The sequence below is a fragment of the Leptonychotes weddellii genome, chromosome 2 (assembly GCF_054177405.1).
Source record: "Leptonychotes weddellii isolate Sample4059 chromosome 2, ASM5417740v2, whole genome shotgun sequence".
Taxonomy (NCBI): domain Eukaryota; kingdom Metazoa; phylum Chordata; class Mammalia; order Carnivora; family Phocidae; genus Leptonychotes; species Leptonychotes weddellii.
The window spans coordinates 69,663,525-69,685,042 of NC_138370.1; the positions used below are offsets into that span (position 1 = coordinate 69,663,525).

The 21,518-nt window shown below is 35.3% G+C and overlaps 1 protein-coding gene across 2 annotated transcripts in view; it reads right to left on the bottom strand.

Moving 5' to 3' along the window:
* Positions 1–5,023: 5,023 nt before the first annotated feature.
* The window catches only part of ABCE1 (ATP binding cassette subfamily E member 1), a 29,457-nt gene continuing 12,962 nt past the window's right edge, over positions 5,024–21,518 (bottom strand). For both annotated transcript variants that reach the window (XM_006744098.3, XM_081811810.1), the window contains exons 9-18: positions 20,598–20,687; positions 15,370–15,491; positions 12,289–12,510; positions 10,852–10,911; positions 10,692–10,750; positions 9,134–9,244; positions 8,912–9,054; positions 8,665–8,787; positions 7,138–7,249; positions 5,024–5,540 (exon numbers count right to left, since the gene is read on the bottom strand). In XM_006744098.3, coding sequence (XP_006744161.1) covers positions 5,493–5,540; positions 7,138–7,249; positions 8,665–8,787; positions 8,912–9,054; positions 9,134–9,244; positions 10,692–10,750; positions 10,852–10,911; positions 12,289–12,510; positions 15,370–15,491; positions 20,598–20,687 — 1,090 coding nt within the window. In that variant the 3' untranslated portion in view covers positions 5,024–5,492. The remainder of the gene's footprint in view (positions 5,541–7,137; positions 7,250–8,664; positions 8,788–8,911; positions 9,055–9,133; positions 9,245–10,691; positions 10,751–10,851; positions 10,912–12,288; positions 12,511–15,369; positions 15,492–20,597; positions 20,688–21,518) is intronic.

Genomic DNA, 21,518 nt, shown 5'->3' on the forward strand with positions numbered 1-21,518 from the left:
AGATTAAATGACTTTATTTAAAGTTAGCGTTCAGTATAGGCATGTATTGTTTTACTGTGTTTTGCTTTATTGTGCTTCGCGATACTGTTTTTACAAATAGAAGGTTTGTGACAGCCCTGCATTGAGCAAGTCTGTTGGTCCCATTTTTTTCAACATTTGCTCACTCTGTCACATTTTGGTGATTCTTGCAATATTTCAAGCTTTTTCATTATATTTGTCGTGGTGAACTGTGATCAGTGATTACTATGACTTGCTGAAAGCTCAGATGATGGTTAGCATCTTTTAGCAATAAAATATTTTTAAGTTAAGGTTATGTACATTGTTTTAGACATAATGCTATTATTGCACACTTAATAGACTACAGTGTAAACATTTATATGCACTGGGAAACCAAAAAAAATTCTTTGATCCCCTTAGCCCCACACTATCGCTGAGGTATACCTCTGTTACTTGTCTAATGAAGAAAGATCATTCAAAACAAAAGTTTTATTTGGAAACTGAGGGAGCAGATAGACTTAAACACTTTGAAAACCCAAGTTTCTTAATGCTTGTTTAATCTACTTATTATATGGACCTTGTCTTAAGAATGACTTTCCCAGGAAGGAGAGCCTGAAAGAAAGGCTTCCTTTTCAGTACAAGTGTTTGGTGGAGAGGTGAGCTGGGAACAGGGGTAGCAAGCCGGGAATGTAAGTTGGTTAGACATGGAAGCCAGTTGTTTGGGATTGCCCAAGCAGGTGAATGAAGTATCACAGAACCTTGGAATGGAGGGAGAGGACGAGACAGGGGAAGCATTTCGCTGTTAGCTGTGTGAGTGCCACTGTCTTTCCCCACGTAGTAGGTAGAGAAGCTGGAGTATGAGGAAAGCAAGAAGGGTGTCTTGGTGTTGGGTGGAGCCCTTTCAGAATTGGTTACTTGAAGTGGTTGGGATAAAAAAGGTGAAACCAAGTGATTGGAAGTGTTCTATACAGTTTCTCTTAAAGTTTTCTGTAGTTAGAAGGCTTGCTTTCCACTTGGAGTATTTGTTGTTTGTCTAGGGAATAGTATGAGAATGTAGACTACAACAGAAGGAAGTTAAATAGCTTTTTTGCATAAACCCTCAATTTATAAAGCTCTTCTACAAGTGTGAATCATGCACTCATCAGAATAGTGAAGCTACAGACATTGGTTGTTATAAACATTATCTTAGAATTTTTTAGATTGATCTGAGTTCATTAGAAATTGGAGCTTCAAAGTCCGTCCTTTTATACATACCATTCCTGTGATTATATTTTTCACATTTAGAAAAAAAAAATCTAGATCGAAGATGTAAATACGGATGAATAGTGTGATTCTCATGGCCTCCTAGCCCTTTTAATATTTTACTTAACTGTCAGAAAAAGTTGTGTGTAGTAAGCTAAATTTTTCTTTTAAATGAAAACTGGCTTTGGACTAACCACCTTCCTATGGAGTAGAAAACAGAGTAATGCTACGTACTTACCTAGGGATGTACATATTACTGTGTAACTTGTTGCATATTTCTTGTGAATTCTTTTCTAAATTAGAAGTCAGTAAAAGCATTTAAATCCTTCATAATTTTATAGGGTATATGTGATTATGTATGAGATATTCACAGATGAGGGCCAAAGATGGAGACCAGAAACCAGAGGTACAGACTTGTAGTGGCACTAAGGCTGCAGCCCGTGAGAAGGGATGGATGGACATGGTTGACAATCTGATTAGCTGAGAACTGTGTAGGTCTGGGAGAGAGAAACTCTCTCCCAGAAAGGGGTACATGCAAGGCTGGGGGCTGGAACTAACACATTTGCATTAAAGCCAGGAGCATCCCAGTAAAAAGGGCAGTCAGAAGAGTAAAAATTCCCTATACCTAAAAATCCCAAACACGGAGCATGTTACCATATCTGTTTGCAAGCTAAGATGAAAAGTGGTTCCCAGCTGGTGGTAATACACTTGGGGCACCTGGCAGAAACAAATGTAGAGCCTTTGGAGAGACAGTCCAGCCAAGGAGGCAAGATTACTTGAACAGGAAACCAGTTTGACTTATGGTAGCCTAAATAAACAGTTGTATTTCCCTCTCATATAAGAAATCTGGAGAGAAGTGGCAGCTGGGAATTGAGCAGTTTTAACGTGAAGACTAGTAACCTTGTGGCTTCCTTGGCATTTCCATGTGTCACCTTATGGGCACAATAAATCCGTAAGAAGCAGTACCAGGTATGTATCTCCTTTTGTTAGGAAATCAAGGCGGCTTCCAGAAACACCCCAAGAGACTTCTACTTCGAACTTACTAGCTAGAACTGGGTCAACATGGCCATGCCTAGGTGCAAGGGGGACTAGGAAAATACCGAGGGAGGCTGTCACATATGGGCTTAGCCCATTTACGATCCACCATCCGGGGCTGGGCACATGCTACCCTGTCAAACAGTAAGGAGGGAGGTGCTGGTGAGTACAAGGTTGGATGGGAAGGAAAAGGGGACTGTTTGGCACACCATACCTCAGAATTTTCAGAGGTACCACCTCACTAAACATCAATTCACAGACCAGATTACAAAGAAACCATGACAGATTAAGTAGTGGTTCAACAGGGGCGCCTGGGTGGCTCAGTCAAGCATCTAACCTCAGCTCAGGTCATGATCCCAGCGTCCCGGGATAGAGCCCTACATAGGGTTCTCCCTCTGCCTGCCGCTCCCCCTGCTTGTGCTGTCAAATCTTTAAAAAAAAAAAAAAAAACTCTACAGAATAAAAACTGTAAGCTCCTGAATAACTATCTTGGTAATTCTAGCTGCTTCTCTAAGTGGTTTTTGCTCCCTCTTCGATCCCTACGAGCATGGAAAAACCTCAAATTTCTATATTGAAGGCACTGAAAATCCGCACGTGCCTGTATTCATCCTATTCTCACTCCTCTCCATGCCATGCTGATTTCTGCCTCTGACCTGACATTCTGCTTTACATTGCAGATTTATCATTTGTTACAGGTGCTACTTTTTCTGGGAGCTGCCTCCTTAGCCCTTTCTGACTCCAACCCAGAACAGTTTCTCTTCTGTACCGCTGGGTGTGCATAATATGCCAGACGCTGGCTTGAGAGCTTGACATAAATGTATCTAAATGTTAATGGATACCAGTGAAATTACAGTACCAACTTGAATAGTTTATCCAGTCTTTCTACTTTCTGGCAAATAGGTTCATTCCTTCAACACAGAAGGCAGACTACATGCTAGATGCCAAAATATGCAATTACAAGCCAGAGATACGGGACTGGGTTTCAAGATGCCATGGTCTAAAATTGTTAATATTGCTGTACACTGGTTGAACATAATACAGATTATCTCTTTATTGAAGATTTAAAAACTTAAATGATCTCTAAACAGTTGATACATACAGTATACAAAATTCAAAAGGTAGTGGCCATATGCGCATTTATCTCATTTTCTTACCTGTTCTTTAACCAAGTTTTGTTATTCCCCAAAGGCTTATTGTCTTGAGTATCCTTTTGGTATTTTAATAGCTTGTGTATTTTCATATAAATTGTGTATTGTGTTATACTATTTAGAGATATTTTCCAATTAGGACATATTGAGCATTCTTTCTAAATGTAATAGCCAACAACTGCGCTGTTGGTGTATTTTGAGTTGGTATTACTGATTTTTATAGAAAAGCTTTTTTCTTGTGTTAGCAACTGTAAAACCTTTCTTATTGCTATATAAAAATTTAACTAAATCCGTATTTTAAAAATTTCATTTACATGAACAGTATCACAACTAATACATATTCTGTCCTCAGTTAAGTAGAGCTGTGTTCTCATCACAAGTGTTTTCTTTAGGGCAGAATATGGAATCAGTAAGTAAAAACATCTTTTGTCTTATTTTATTCAATATACTTGAAATAATCATTCACAAATTTAACCTATCCTTAAAAATAGGCACTACTTATTTTAGTATAATCCCATTTATGTACAAAACAAACCCTTTACATATTCACACTTAGGTTAAGTGCACAGAAAAAAACCATAAAAGGATATGTATTATTAAATGCAAACACTGGTAACCTTTGGGAGGGTAATGTGAGGAAGGATCGTAACATTTTTATTACATAAATTTCAGTAGGTTTCAATTTTTCACAACAAACATGTATTTATGGATTACTCCTAAATTTTTTAAAAGGCCTAATGGGGACCAGTTAAACCATGTTTTCTATTCACCGTCTGCATATTAATTAACACTTCTATTGTTTCAAGGAGCTCTAAAAGTCTTCAATAATTTCCAATTCTCCAATTTTGCTTGCCCCATTAATTTATTTAGTAAACTCTTTTCCTCACTTGTAGTATAAGTTAGTTCCAGTTCAGTGCATTAGAAGTGTAACTGAAAGTGGTATCACATTATATATAGCACTGTTCAAACTCAGGAACTCAAAAGACGTGGGTAAGTTTTTAGAGCTCGTGGTACATAGTATCCAAAACTGCCCCCCCACCCCATCAGATAGGTTTAGATCATGTTCTCTACATCCAAACATGAGGGTGAATATATTTGGTACCGAGAGGTACTTTACATAGCTATATGGGGACTTGCTTGCATTAATGTTGCCTTTAGGCAAGTGGCTCACTGTTCTTGGCTGCCCATGAGAAATCTGTAGAAGTTTAAAATTACATAGATGCCTAGGCATCAACTCTAAAGATTTTCAGCCTATACTTTTAAAGGAAGCAAATATTCTTTAAAATGCTTTTCCTAAATCTTGATCAGTAATTATATACCTGTGTAAAGAATGACATTACTTTGAGAGTTATAGAATATAGAATCTTATGGAATACTAAAACGGAGTAATTCATAGTAAAGTTAGGGTTTTTTCTGGTGGATGGGGGGAAGGGTGTTGAAATGATTTTTGATACTCAAAGATATTCAAAAGCACCAAAAACACTGTAAACAATGCTTAAGTTGGGAACATGGCCATTTTCCAACAGTGGTGTTTTGTAGTAGATCATCTTCCTTTGAAAGTCTAAACACACTGAAAACATAGTGCAAAGACTGAAAACAAATAACAAATATAATCCTGATGTTTATTTATCAAATTTCATTAGTGGAGTCTTCGACCGGCTTTTAAAATAAGGGCAGTTTCATTATAAGAGGAATATTTGGCAAAGTCTAAGTACGGAAAGCTTTTTCAAGATTTTTGAAAGGGGGTAACACTGGTCAGCATTTGGTACATGAATATGATAACACCTACTGAAAATCTTCCCATACATCATGAAAACTTGGAGGTAATTTGTGTAGCTTGAAATGTCTTCATTTTAGAATGTTAGACACAAAAAGGGCCCTATCAAGAACAGAAAAGTGCATTTTCTGTGTTTAGACTATAATTTACAACACAACTGGCTTTTGATGTTACATTAAGTAAATTATACTTCAAGCTCCAGAGTATGTGGGGCATAAAACCTGATTAAAGTTTTATATGACAAAAATCCCAATAAATGTTTAAGAAATGGCTTTTCAATATTCTGATTCAGTCTAGTCATCCAAGAAAAAGTAGTTTCCACTCTTCTTTTGTTCTACATCCTAAAAAATAAAACAGAGAAACAAAATCAACACCATTCTCCTATATGTAGGGGTAGACTTTTCACCCACAGTATTGGTTGGCAGTGTTTACAACAGCATCTACACAACCTCCTCTGCACTCACTGTCTGCATCTGGATACTCCTGGGTCCACTAAATCAAAGGCAAGATTAGTACCTCTGTTACTCATCCCTACCACCGGAAAACTTACCTTGGTCCACTTCTCAAGCAGAGCCCCTTTTATATAAAATGACTTATTTATGTATGTAAAATTCTGCTATATAAAATACTATTTTCAGCTAAACTATTAAATTCCATTTTTGTCATTTTGATTTTAAGTCCCTCCAAAAAGGTTAACATTGTCAGTTTGAGAACTGCCTATTACATAAAATGTATATAAAAATATTTTTTTCCAGTACTGTTTATAAACAGTAAATGATCCATCCATCTATCTGCCTAAGAACTTCCTTTTTAGGATTAAGGTATGATGACTAAGATGAGTGGGCACAGAGAAATGATGACTAGGTATACCTGGGGCCAGAACCACGGCTCTCTACACAAGAAAATGACAAATACGACATCTGTAACACTTCAGAACGAATTCTTAGGAAAATTAAGCTGTGCATAAGTGTTGTAGAATTTTGTTCTTTTCTACTTAATAATATGATTTTTAAAATAAAAACTTTTTAATTTTAAGTCAGAACTTGTAATTTCATTATCCTGGCCAGAGAGTAAAATAATTATAAACAAAATACACAGCAAAGTCTGAAGACATCAATACACTGTGTCAGGCGCTTAAGAATACATGATGTATATTTTGACCTGGTCTCTGCTTTCTAAGAGGTTACAGCTCAGTAGCAAAGCTAGAGTACAAATATGAAAATAATAAAATCTAGTAAATGCCAGTATTAAGGACAAAGGCTAGAGGGCCATGAAATGTTAAGTAGCATTTTTAGTAGGCACTGCAAGAGACAAAAACACAGAAATGGTTTTTTAGAGTTCATTCACTTTTTTTCCCTGAGTGACCCAAGAAATTACTGCTTTCTAAAAAAAGCTGTTCCACAGAGTACATCAATTGCAGGGGGCATAATTAATAATTTTATGTACCACAATGAAAGGAAAACACTGCCAATTAAACTGACAAAATGTTTTCCCACTGTGTACAATTTTATGCTCACTGAAGGAGCTTGTCTGGATTCTTAAAATATTTTAATCAGGTGTTGGCTGTTGTGTATGCACTAAAAGAACAATAAATGAGAGAAAATGGTCATGGTATTTGCAAAAACTTCTTTGTTCCAACAGTGAATTAGTGTAACCTTAACATTTAAAATGGCAATTAAACTCAACACAGGCAGCATAACAGTGGGTACAACTCTGAGATAACATGAACGGGTCTGAGTCTCCGTAGCAATAGCAACTACATCATAATTACTGCCTACCAGACTGAAGGATGCCATCAGATTTTAATGTGAAAAATATGAATGTTAGAATTAACGAAATGACAAATTTTTTCATGAAACAGCCCTCCAATTTGAAACATGCCTTTCGATTATTTATGATGAGAAATTATCCACGATTTATTAGAGTTTTTCTACCTACCTTAATTGAATTGAGTTTGTTTATTCTTGGCCTATAGTTGTTTGGATCTCTTCTGAATGTAATTTCAAGCTGAGACAAAAATTTATTCATGCCAGCCAAAAGGGTTTGAGGACTAGAGGAAAAATAAGATCTTATCAATTGTGATTAAAATTTATCCCACAAATTTAACTACATTTTGGGATGAAGTATTAAAGCAGCACAGTTCCCTCTAGTTCCCCAATCATAAGTTATCTAGATAACAGTCTAATCACAGCATATTATGAATTCTATGTTCAGAAGGGTCTTTGCTTGGCCTGTTTAGTTTGTTTGGCTATAATATTTCTGTGCAAAACAAACCCAGTTTAGACTATGTTTCTGATCTGGAAAAAAACATTAAGAAATACTACTTTAGAAAAACAAAAGATTAATTAGGAGATTACAGAATTTCCAATCTGACATTTTCAGGGGAGAAGAGAAATTAAGAAAAGGTAATATTAACATCAGAAATTTGGAACTGGAGTGAATATGTACAGAACAATGGATTGTACTCATTATTCCTTTCTCAATTTCTATGCTTTATTCATCTTTTTACCCAAACTAATTCTTAAATCATACTAAACTGCATCATACTTGTGGAACATTTTAAACATTTTTGTAAATACACAGGATTGTTATTTGAATTCAGTAAGCTTTATATAGTCTATGAAATTTCCGTCTCAGAAATATGTTAATTCTCAACTGGTAAACAAATTTAAAATGAAGACAAAGGAATTTTGGGAAGAAGCTAAGTACTTTATTTTTTGGATGAATTATTCAAATAGCAACTCCATTCCTCTCTCTTTAATATCAGAAAACATGCTGGAATCACACGAAATTGCTATTTTTACAGGAAAAAGATGGTGGCATATCAGTAATTCCATATGTTTCAACCTAACATAAGGTTTTAGCACTAAAAAGTATAAGAAATTTCTCATTAAACTGATATCAATGTTAGCCTTCTCTATATGACAAGTGTTCTCATTTGAGCCAATAAAGAAAAATTAGAGAATAAAAGGGGAAACGGTAAAATCATTCATTTTGTCTCTGTTGTAGATCAATACCAGATATTTGGGGTCCACTGTGAGCACTACCACTAGCAGTGTAAGTTAGGCAAATTATGTAACCTATGCGCATCTTTTCTTTATCTGCTGTTTAAGAGCATCAGTGGTTTTCAGGGAATCAAAATCCTACAATCTGTTTTGAAAATCCAAATAATGAAGAAGACAAAAGTTAACTTGCAAGAAAAGGTGAGCGGCCCAGAGCTCTGCATGCTTATCCAACCCTGGGTCAGGAGGTCTATAGTCTGAACACTAGTCTTTCCAGTCCCATCCAGTATTCAACATGAATAATCCTGCGAGTCACACAATCATTCCTAGAATTTCTAGCTACCTCTTTAAAAATTAAAATGGTATGATTAATGTTCATAAGCTTAAAGGAAAATTTTGACTAATAACTTTCTAATTGTTAGAACTTATAACTAGGCTTGAATGTTTCAGAAAATAGTTTTACCTGTTTGCGACTGTGTTCTTAGATGGAATGCCATCAAAAACGATGACTCGATCTGCTAGATAGGTGGCCATAATGAAATCATGTTCCACAACAAAGGCTGTCTTCTTAGCATGGAGTATGAAACTAAAATACATGATTTTGAAAATGTTTCCAGTTTTCTATTATCAACTATTCAAATGCTGTATTAAGCACCGCTGTATGCCGGTGCACATAATTAAAACTAACACTCTTACTGGTAGGACTTTACCGTTTGACAACTCGAGCTGCCATCAATCTTTGCTCAGAATCCAAATACGCAGATGGTTCATCAATTAAATAGACATCAGCAGGCTTGCCCAAACAAAGAGCTAAAGCCACTCGCTGCAGTTCGCCACCAGATAACGTCTGCACCTATTTGGAGAAGAAGTTTAGCAAACTATGTAGAGACATGCAAAGTTTAAAATAATAAAATAAAAATCAGAGTATGTACTTCTTGATCGATGATGTTTTCAATTTGCAGAGGCTTCATCACATCAGTCACAAATTGTGGATGAGTGTAAGCATCTCTTATCTTTTCATGTAGCAACTGTCGAACACTTCCCTGTTTTTAGTGAAAAAAGTATTGAAGTTTTATTTCAGTACAGAACTCCTCTAATTATCAATATTGACAAAGTTAAGATCCAGAGCAAAAAAAGTGTATCAATTTGCCACTCACAGATATGATAGTATTTTTATGCTTATTCATCATCTATAGCATGTTCTGAAATTTTTATGTTAAAAACATAAATATGTCCAACAAGTAAAAAAAAGCATCTTAAAATCTGAAAGTAGTAAATGATGACTGTTTCAAGAAAGATATCATCTGAGAATAGGAATAATTCTCAAGGTCAGCATGGGTATGAAGTACCCTCTGGCAATCAGAAAGATAACATAAAATGCATAATGTGATGGGGACGAATCTTAAGACGTCTTGCGCTTGTTGTTTCAGGAGAGGGCTGACTGAATCTGAGAACTTAAAAGCTAAGCTTATATAAAGGATCAACAATACAATTTTTATTGTAAGCTAAGCTGTCTCAAATAGGCCTAAGTGGTACTGAGTACAAATACTATACTTTCAATTTCATGGCTATACCACACTGTTTATCCATTTATCAGCTGATGGACATTGAGGTGGTTTTCCACTTTCTGGCTATTATGAAAAATGCATTTGTGTGCAAATTTTTGTGTTGAGACAGGTCTTCATTTTTCCCGGGTATGTATCTAGGAGTGGAAACGCTGGTTCATATGTAACTCTATATTAATCATATGAGGAACTGCCAAGTTTCTTTTTAAGGTAGCTCTTACCATTTTACACTCCCATCAGCAATGCATGAGGTTCCAATTTATCCACATCCTCACCAATACTTGTTCCTGTCTTTTTAAGTCATCCTAGTGGGTGTGCAGTATCTCACTGTAGTTTTATTTGCATTTCCCTAATGACTAATGGTGCTGAGCATCTTTACACATGCTTATTTGGCCATTTGTACTTTGGGGGAAAAAAAAAAGTCTATTCACATCCTTCGCCCATTTTTAAACTGAGTTGTAACAGTTCTTTATATAATCTAGATGTAAGTACCTTATTAAATTGCAAAAGTGTTCTATCTTGTAGGTGGCCTTTTACTTTCTTGACAGTGTTATACGCAGCACAAAACACATTAAATTGCTGTTGTTGGTTTTTTTTTTTTTTTTAAAGTTAAGCTCTACACCCAACATGAGGCTTGAACTTATGACCCCAAGATAAAGAGTAACATGTTCCACTGACTGAGCCAGCCAGGTGCCCCCACATTAGGTTTCTATTTTGGAAAAAGATGTCAAACAGATTTTAAAAACATTTCCTACCAGTGGAAATGAATCAAGGACTGATGTCTTAATACTCTTCCTTGGCCACTTTTTGGTAAAACTATACAGAAAATAATTTGAAGAATTCTGATACAGTGAAAGATTAAAGCTATAGGCGTGTGTGTGTATAAACTTTCCTTTAATAACCAAATAACAGAATCATAACTCACAGTTGATTTGGGACTGATTTTCTGTGGCTTATAACTGACATTCAGAACTGGCACTTCTCCTGCAAAATAATGCAAATAAAGAAGACACTGAAAATTACCCGTATCTTCAAAGTTTCCTATGTGTGACAGGGTAAAAACAGTCAACAATATACAACAGTACCTCCTTCATCAGGCTTAAGTCTTCCAGCAAGCATTCTGATAAATGTCGTTTTACCAGTACCTGCCAACACAATATATAACAAATGGACTTGAAAGATGCTTCACATTTATAGTAATTCACTATGTACACTCCTGGATTTTAATAAGAAATTAGTTTTAAAGATATACACTGACACTAGTGAATTCTGAAGGTTAGACAGAAAAATACTTAAAACTTTCATGATTCGGGGTGTCTGGGTGGCTCAGTCGTTAAACGTCTGCCTTCGGCTTGGGTCATGATCCCGGGGTCCTGGGACAGAGTCCCACACTGGGCTCCCTGCCCAGCAGGAAGCCTGCTTCTCCCTCTCCCACTCCTCGTGCTTGTATTCCCTCTCTCTGTCAAATAAATAAATAAAATCTTAAAAAAAAAAACCAAAAAGACTTTCATGATTCACCTCTAAAGTATCATTTAAAACTAAATTGGGAGGAATATAGACTAATAAATCTTACTAATAACCATCTTAATAAATGGTAGATCTGTAAAATACAAGTCTTGGGTTACTTTTTAGAAGACTTATTTAGCTCAAATACCAATACCATTTATTGTTAAGTGGTACAGTATTGTTAAGATTGATGCCATCCTTACAAGTCCGTTTATATGAAATTTTAAGTCAAATGCAAGCCAGTTCAAAATTCCTCCATTAGCTAACGACTGATATATTGCAAAATCCTCCTAGGGAATTTCTACAGATTTATAAGCTGAATACAATTCAAATCTTTTTTTTTTAAATCTTGAAAGCAATACCAGACATTTGGTACTCAAATTCAACTCACAGCTCTATTTATGACAGCAATGTAATATTGAAAATTCAGGTAATACAACTATTTACAAAGACTAGCCTGAATTTAAAATGAGAGCTCAAATGGAGAAATGCAAAAAAAAATTTTAAACTAGATTGTTTCTGAATTATCTGTTTTATCCTTTCTCATCTAAGATGAGTAAATGTCCTATCAATTTATACACAGAAAAACTAGCTTGGAAAAAAAAAATCTTTTTTTTTTTTTAAATATTTATTTATTTGAGAGAGAGAGAGAGAGCACAAGCAGAGTAAGTGGCAGGCAGAGGGAGAAGCAGGCTTCCCGCTGAGCAGGGAGCCCGATGTGGGGCTCGATCCCAGGACCCTGGGATCATGACCTGAGCTGAAGGCAGCCGCTTAACTGAGCCACCCAAGCGCCCCAAAAATCTTATTTTCACTACAGGTTATTAAACAAAATATATAAAATATAAACTTGACTGAATGACTATTAAATCCGACAACATCACAAAATGTGAACTACAGAAATGTATGGATTCAGCCTAGCTCCAGACCTACAACCGAGTCAAAGATTTTCATGGAGTAGTTAAAACTAAGTTACTGAATAAACAGATTTTCAAATAAAGGAAATAAGGAAAACTTACCATTTTCCCCCAACATCACCATGATTTCAGAATCTGTAAACTCTCCAGCTACAATCGCTAGCTCAAACTCTCCCATCTTTTTCTTCATTCCAGGATATTTATACATACACATCTTTTTAACTTCTTCTTCATTTGCTGTCTCAGCCACTTTAAAAACAAGTGATGCATCTCTGAATCTCAAGTTTTCTGTCGGAACGTAGCCATCCAAAAAAATGTTTATGCCTGTTGGAAAGTCATTGACAACAGATTAGTAAAGATTAACTAAAGACTAGTTTTTCTTCACAGCAAGAAATTACCATATAAAAGCAAATCCCTTGGGGCGCCTGGGTGGCTCAGTTGGTTAAGCGGCTGCTTTCGGCTCAGGTCATGATCCTGGAGTCCCGCATCGGGCTCCCTGCTCAGCGGGGAGTCTGCTTCTCCCTCTGACCCTCCCCTGTCTCATGCTCTCTCTCTCTATCTCATTCTCTCTCTCAAATAAATTAATAAAAAAAAAATCTTAAAAAAAAAAAAAAACCAAATCCCTAGGCTCTCTTGGGAGCAATTTAAGCACAGATTTCAAATTTCTGTGGATTTGTGGTAACATGCAGTGATAACACGGTGTTTTATGTATCTAATGCAAGTTGAAATAACCTATGCATATATATGTGCCTATGTACGCAAATCGTATCTTTTCATTACGATGTGATTTTTATAAGATTTTTTTCCATTAGGTTTTATGCAAAAGAATATGGTGCCATTTCTGCTGTATTTTTAAATCAAAACTTGCAATTTTTCTGAAAAAATGACAAGTAGTTAAAAATGGAATATTTTCACAGACTGACATAAAATGATATAGTCTGGGGAATAATTTTTTAAATAAATAAGTTATTAGTATACATTTTCACATGAGATCTAGATACCACAAACTGAAGTTATAATACATACTGAATTTTTTCAGATTAATTCTGCAGTCTGAACGGACTTCATTTAACATTTTTTTGTCTTCATCGTACAAAAATAAACATTATCTAAACAGATTTTAATAACTGAAAGAAAATATATTGTACATGAGAATCCCTCCATAGTAAAACTGTTAAGATCCACAATGGCAAACACAGAAAGGAAAAAGTGGGTTATTTGGAAAAAATGAAAAGATCTGTTTCAGTGTTTCCTATACTTAAGATAATAAGAGAAAGATAGTAGCTCAAGCCTGGAAGGTCTTGAAAGAAAGCCTAAGGATGTTACTCATCTCCTCTGGAACTGAGAGGGGGTCTGTAGCCTCAGCCTAGGACACAGGTTTTCAGTATTTGCTGAAAGAACAAATCGATAGATTCTGCCAAAATCAGCATGGTTTTTTTTGGTCTTAAAACTACTTAAAAATGATAAATGTGAGGATAAAAAAATTAAAACCAAAAATTAGATAGGAACATAATGTGAAGGAAACCTTAGTGGCCATTTAACCCAGATACCTAATTTATCAGGCAAGGGAATGAAGGCTCAGAAAAGTGTGACTGTGCAAAAAACCATTAACCAGCCTTTCCATCTCTGCTCTCATGTTTGTCTTGTCAATTTAAGACAGTTCAAGCTATAACTGTCTTTACAGCTATAGAGTCCAGAGAGAGCTTTCACATATATGTATGGCATTAATTTCAGTATATTCACGGAAAGCAGAAAATAAGTTTTAATTTACTTGAATTGTTTTAACAGATGGGGAGCATCAAAAACTTCACCAGGAACCATTTCTTAAGTGGCGTAGCTTTTAGACATGGCATTTATAACTAGAATTGTGAAGAGTGAATGCCAGCTGCCTACATCATTATCAACACAATTTGGGACCTACTACATGGTATAGAGTAGGTACTCAATAAGTACTTGCTAAATTGAGAATAAAAAATTGTTTTTTATATCCTCTCTTAAGACTACTGGAAAGAAAACTGGGCAATCTCACAACTTTTCCTTTAACATATGCATATATTTATATCAAATGTACAAACAGATAAGTGACAGCAATTCCTTCATCTTATCTCAACCGAAAAACTTTATGTACTTTTTATAAACTAAAAATTAGCTACAACTGCCTTTTTATGCAAAGTGTATGATGCAATATAAATTTCTTTTTCCAAAAGCTTCTTAGGTATCTCAAAAATTATCTCTTTGAAGAGATCACTTTCAAAAAAAAAGGGAGCCTGCTCAACCTAAAGACTACATGAATAATTATTCTTGTAAAATATGGTGTTTTTTTCAAAGTATGAACTAGGTAGTCCTTTTGGGTGTTCCTAATTGTTCTAGGTTGTCAGCTGAAGGCACACCTAGAGAGATGAAATATAAAGTAAAAGAGGAGGAAGAAATCACTGGAAGGAAATGGCAAAGAAATTAAAAGGAAAAAGGCATACCAGATAGAGAATGCACTGACATTTGTTTCAGGAGCCACTTAATGGTAGGTTAGTTTTTACTTTTGCCTAACTTGCTTAGGTAGAGAAGAGACATGGAAAAGAGAGGCCAGAGAGTCCCTCTTTCCTGAAAGTAGAAGGAATAAATGAAAATATACTTACTAAGCTATTTTATTAGACTTTGAGTTACTTATTAAACCATACTTAGTAAGCTATCTTATTTTAATATACTTATTAAACTATCTTATTAGGCTTTTAGATCGTCTTAGTTCTATAAACTTAGAATACAGATTACGATAAACTTGAAACATGAAAGCAAGATGGGCACTAAATAAATTTTAAGGGCTTCACTACTGGTATTGGCCTTTCAAAGATAAAGATGACAAATACTACAATGATGCTGTAGAAGCCAAAATATAATAAAAACTTTTAAGATCGCAAAGAGTGAAACTGAGAAAGCATTTCTACCCCCTCCAATAGAAAATTCTCCAAAATGAAATGTTCCGAATAACAACTGATGGATACAACCTCATATATATATATATATACACACACACACACACACATTCTGTTGAGTCATTAAATTCCATTAAAATTGGAGTTTTGAATAAATTATCAGAGCAACACATAACTATTTAATATCAACAATAATACATTTTCTAAGCATTAGAGTGAAAGAATACAGCATTGTGGAAATAGTTTTTTAAGTTACCTTCTCTTACACTAAAAGGCATAGTGACAACACCATAAGCACTTGGTACGCCATATAAACAGCAGATGAAGTCAGAGAGATAGTCTAATACACTTAGATCATGCTCCACCACAATGATATATCTGCAAATCAATATAGATTTTTATTTTTAAATGTAACATACCATATAATAAAATTAAAATTATATTTAATTACAATTTAAACTCTTAGAACAGTGTAAATGTCAGAAAAACAGATACGTTAAAAAAAAATTAAATGTAGAGACAATACTAAACAAAAGCCTTAAAACATTTTCTTTAAAATAAGACTCATTATCTTCCATTTCAAATTGTTTTCCTAAACTAAAAGGAAGGGGGAAAAAATTAACAGGAAACAATTTATGGATACATGAAATAAATGTGTTTTGCCAATAAAGAACACATTTTTAAATAAATTTTACCAAGCAGAAACAGTTACAATAGATTTAAATCTGATGTAGCCTAAACTATTACGCTATTCATCTCACAGATTAAGCTGTCCCTTATGCTAGCTGTAGTTGTCCTGTCCCATACGCTAGCTGTAGAAGGGTATGCAGAGAATAATATGACAGGAAGCTTAACTGGAGAATTTTCAATTTAGCTGGGGAAAACAAGGGATAGACACAAAACATTACCAAAAAACCTACACAGGCAAGTATGTTCTCTAGATATAAAATCCACTGAAGGTCAGAAAGGAAAAAGGTGTGTACTGGAGTACTATGTAAGTGGGATGGGACAGGACATGCCTTAGAAGTGGTAGGTAACAGTACTGCTAATGTACAAACTACCGGCAAAAAACAGTCATGAAACTTTTATGCAGCACTTTATTCCTATTCGAGTTAGTTCAAAATGTTAAAAAAGCAATGTCCTACAGACACCTCAAATTCCAACTTAATTTGTTTCCTGTACAAATATTCTCCATATTTGTATTAATGGAATCGTTACTCCTGTAAAAAAAAAAACAACTAATTTTATTCCCAATGACATACTGTTTAAATTGTCAAGTCTGTCAACTCTTTCTCAAAAATGTCTTGTGTGTTCATTTCATCCCTTTCTTTTTCTGCCTAAACTCTAGTTCAGGGTCTCAGATTTCTTTCAAGATTGCTACAGACTTTTAACAAACATCATTTTTTCCAGGTTCCCAGATATGGCTCTAAGTTGCAAATAAACAAATTAACATCCTGAGACTTGCTTTCAAGACTTTCCAAAACTTCAGGTACTATTTCTCTTCATGTATGTGTAAGGCACACTGAAAAATGGATCTTTCATTGTTTCCTGATCAATCCACTTTTCCATTTCTATGTGTCTAAGGGACTGTTCCTTCTCCTAAATGGTCTCTTGTCTAAATCCTCACCTGTTGAAATCTTACTCAACCCTGTAAGGTCCATCACAAATTCTACCTACTGTAGGAAACACCTCTCCTAATATGCAAATGAGCTTTCCCCAACTCTTGACCCTTTCTAATTCTGAACTGATACTTAGATTTTATTATTTTTGAGTATTTCTACAACTTGTCCCTAAATTTTATGAAGTGAGACTATATAGTACATTTTAGCACCTCTATGATTTTTAGTCTTGTGATATGTACCAAAGAGATGTTTAATAAGTTTGCTGAATGACAAAATGAAGAATTTGGACTTATGCTAATTGGCAATGGGGGAAAATGGTAGGTTCTTAAATAGCATTGTCCAGTAGAACTTTCTATGGTTATGAAAATGTTCTAGTGTCCATATACGGTAGCAAGTAGCTACTTGGAATGTGGAGCACATGGAATGTGAGTAGTCTGACTGAAGGAATGAATTTTTAATTTCAATTAAAATTAAAATAGCAACATATGGCTAGAGGATACGAATAAAAGAATAAGAAAAAAACATTTTAGATTAATCTGGCAAGAAGAACCAGACTTTTTAAAGGAGGCTATTAAGCAATCTAGGTATCAGGTGGTAAAAGGAATGAAAAAAAAAATAGGGACAATTTTAATTATGAAAAGAAAATATTAAAAAGTTTTCGGGGTGTCTGGGTGGCTCAGTTGGTTAAACGTCTGCCTTCAGCTCATGTCATGATCCCAGGGTCCTGGAATCAAACCCTGCATCTGACTCCCTGCTCAGGAGGGAGTCTGCTTCTCCCTCTCCCACTCCCCTGCTTATGCTCTATCAAATAAATAAAAATCTTAAAAAAAAAAATTTTTTTTCCTACCACACTGGTAGTAAGAAGCATCAATAAAAACGGCAAATCACGTAAGTGAGCCAATACTCATCCTGCCTTGGTATCTTTGTTGGCAATGTTCCATTATCTGGAATAACTGTCTACTTTTTAGCATTAAAATTTTCATGACTCAGTGTAAGGCAGCATAGTATCATCTAGGGGCTTTTAATTTGCTTTGAAAAGAAGAAAAAAACCAGGTCACACCTTCTGATATCGCTACCTTTAGGTGGAGCTTACACAGAGGTCCAAAATGTAAAAAAGATTTAGGTGAGCCACTCTATTTTCTGAGGGTTTGGAAAGAAACAAATCTGCAACATAATGAGAAATCTATGCTGTGAAATTCCTACAATTAATTTTGGGTTACCTGCTGGTTTTTAATCTTACCAAAGATGTTCTTGGAGGCCAAATGCTAAAATATCTTGCGTATTAGTGTCCTTTCTCCAATCCATGCTCTATTTCTTGTTTTAAGGACATGATCTCTGAAATCTTTTTACAGCATTAAGACTGAACATTGCCTTGACATGTCACAGAATTTCAGGATGCACAGACTTCTTACACTTTTTTCATCAGTCTATCACTTACAAAGAGATTATTTTAATCCTTTATCTATAAATAACACCCAAGACAGTTGTGAAAATGTCTAATTCAATCATTTTCTTCACTTTGTCAATCTAATTTGTTTTGACATGTTATCACTATTACAATTATGGTTACTGCCCTCTCAAAATACAGGATTATAGTGATTTGCCTGAACATTTACATATTTTTTAAAATTTTATTTGAGAGAGAGAGAGAGAATACCAGTAAGTAGGAGTAGGGGCAGAGGGAGAGGAAGAGAATCCCAAGCAGACTCTGCTGGGTGTGGAGCCTGATGCAGCACCTGGTCCCATGACCCTGAGATCATGACCTGAGCTGAAACCAAGAGTTGGACACTTAACCGACTGAGCCACCCAGACGCCCCCAGAACATTTACATATTAAGATACATGTCACCTGATTGCAGATTATTTTCCTTTTAGCTCTTTTTATTATGGTTAGGATGTTATGTGATATTTAAAAAAAATTATGTGTGGAAATAGATATCTATGATTTTCATAATAAGGGTATATAAAAATATTTTATAAAAAGTGGCTAGGCTTGCAAACCACTGGCTTGACTGCTTATATATTCTTTTCTTTACCAGATTGTGAAGTCTTTGAATACTGGGACTACATGTTATATTCTTATATTCCTTAAAGAGTCTATCATAATGTCCAGGCCTACATATGAAGTGAAAATTATAGCTACTCTTTGGCTCAACTAACAATGTCTCTTTATCACTGATATTTTAAGTTTCATTTCAAAGTATATATGTGGATCATTTGTACCTTTAGCCATGACCTTGCCATGGCTTTATTTCTCAGACTCCTATTAAAATATATGTAAATAGTCTTCTCATTCCATTCTCTAAACCTCCCTCTGAACTCAATCTGAGTTCAATCTCATTCTCAATCTGCTGCATTCTGGTAACTTGCACAGATCAACTTTTCAGGTTTCTAATGCTCTTTTCTGCTGTCCCTAACCTGTCTGAGCTGTCCACTGAGCTTTTAATGTCACAGGTGCACTTTCAATTTCTAAATCTGTTTGTGTTTTTTGAATATTTACCTATTGCCTTTTCGTGGTACCATATTCCTACGATTTTGTATCCTTTTATGTTTTTTATTTTAGATACTATTATTTTATAGTTTCTTTGAGAATGTCACCTGAGACATTCTTAAAGGTCTAGTCCTGTTGTCTGTTGTGCCTACTGATTAATTTGCAGATGGTTTCCTAGTATTATTTGGATCATGAGTCTTTTCTTGTAGGAATCCTGTATGACTGACTAGGGTTGCGGGCATATCCCTGCAAAGTGGTTTTGTATTTGCTTCTGCTAGGTACCATAGGACTAAATTCTAGGACCCTCTTTTTATGTTACTTTCTTACTGTGATGAGTTTAGACTCCCCTGATTATATAAATTTTAATTCCATATCCATGTGAGCTGCTGGTCAATGAATATATTTGAAGGGGAGCCATCCCTCTACTCTCAGTGAGCTCAGTGAATGAGATATATGCTTCCTTGACATCTTCACATGCTTGTGTTTTGCTGATAAAGCAGTTCTTTGAGAGTCCTGGCATTTTATGTGATACTCCAATACACAAGGCTTTGTTTCCTGCTCACGAGTGGTTGTTAAAGCCCAAGACCTATTATAGATGAGCAACATCCCTCAGGAAACCCGTATCTTGGTCTCTTCTCTTTATGGTTCTCTCTTTGGTTTTTACTCTAGGGATTTCTCCTGCATTCTTATACTGGCTGTGTATTTAATCAGTCACTGATAGAAAGAGGCATAGAAAATGCTACACAGGAAACGATCCCTGGGTTTTGGCCATAGCTTTGCCACGTAGTAAATTTGTAACCTAGAACAAATAACCACCATTTCTGACCTTAAACTTCTTCATCTACAAAATGGGAACACCACCTAAAGAGTCTAACAACAAGATTACTATGAGGCTCAAAGGAGAGAATGGATTTAAAATTTCTGCAAATTACAAAAGTACCCCATAAACACAGGGTGTTGTGATTACTTAACGGGTTAAGAACTCTCTGGAGTTCAGTAAGATCCTAAACAACCAGAGTTACTCTGGTGAGCCTTATAATGTTCTAAATTTTGTGTGTCTGAGTGACTTCTCCATTTGAGGATCTGGTAAAAGCTAATGACCTGCCTCCCAGAAATCCATACAGAGATGCCAGAATTTTCATATCATTTCAGAGTATCTCTAGGCTACCTGGAGACAGGCATGGTAGTAAAGAAATCTTGCATTAAGACCCTCTGTTCTAGATAGAGGAAGGTAATTTCAAGTGGTAGCTCTAAATAACTGAAACAGAAAACATACACATGTATATGACATTGCGGATCCCAGTGTTAATCTTTAGAAATTTGTATAACTCCCCAATTAAAATAAGAGAGACATATACAAATCTGTACTTACCTATCTGGATTTATTAGAGATCGTATAGTGATAGCAGCCTTTAAACGCTGCTTGACATCTAGGTAACTAGAAGGTTCATCAAACATGAAACTATGAAAAAGAAAAGCAAATATAATAATTTGCAAGACATATAATTCTCTCTTACATGATATTTTAAATCCTGTAATATGGTTTCTGATTCAACAACAATCCCCTCTTACACTAAAGAGGAGTCCACTGCATGAGGGTAAGAACTTCTGTACTCTGTTCAAAAGTAAAAAGACGAAAAAAAATTATGAAAGCAGGGCTGCATATCAAGCCTGGGGAGAGACTCTCAGCTTAGGCTAACTTACACATTATTATCTCCTCATGAAAGATATTCTGATATAGTCTGAAGTAATTCAGAGAGGTTTCTCTTGATTAGCTAAAATCAGATGCATTAAAACAAGTAAGTTTTTGAAAAGGAGGGCACCGCAGAGAATTATAGAATACTCTGTGCAAAAGACCTAGCCTGCATTGGATGCCAGAGTAGAAATGTGGAAAAAGATGGGAGCAAAAAGTATCTGGGAGAAGAGAGGCACCAGGAAGTAGGAAGCAAACTCCTTCTTCCTTTCTCTCTCTCTCACATGGCATGCCACCCTTTTTAGGGTAACCTAAAAGACCTCATATTCTACTTGAGGTATTTAAAAAAACTTGTTGGCCTGGTTGTTTAAAAAAAAAATCTTTTTATGTATAAATATAGTGTAAATAATAAGCAACTGATTATATTAAAAAGTGCTGCAACCGTAAGTTGTAAAGTACTTATCTAAATAAATGAGTTAGTCTCTCCTTGCGGGAATAACAGGGAATGGGCAATGGGTGCACAACTGCTTCCATATCTTACCTCAAAAGTAGAACCTTAGATATTATTTCTCTCAAAAGCACGGCTTTATTAGCAGTATT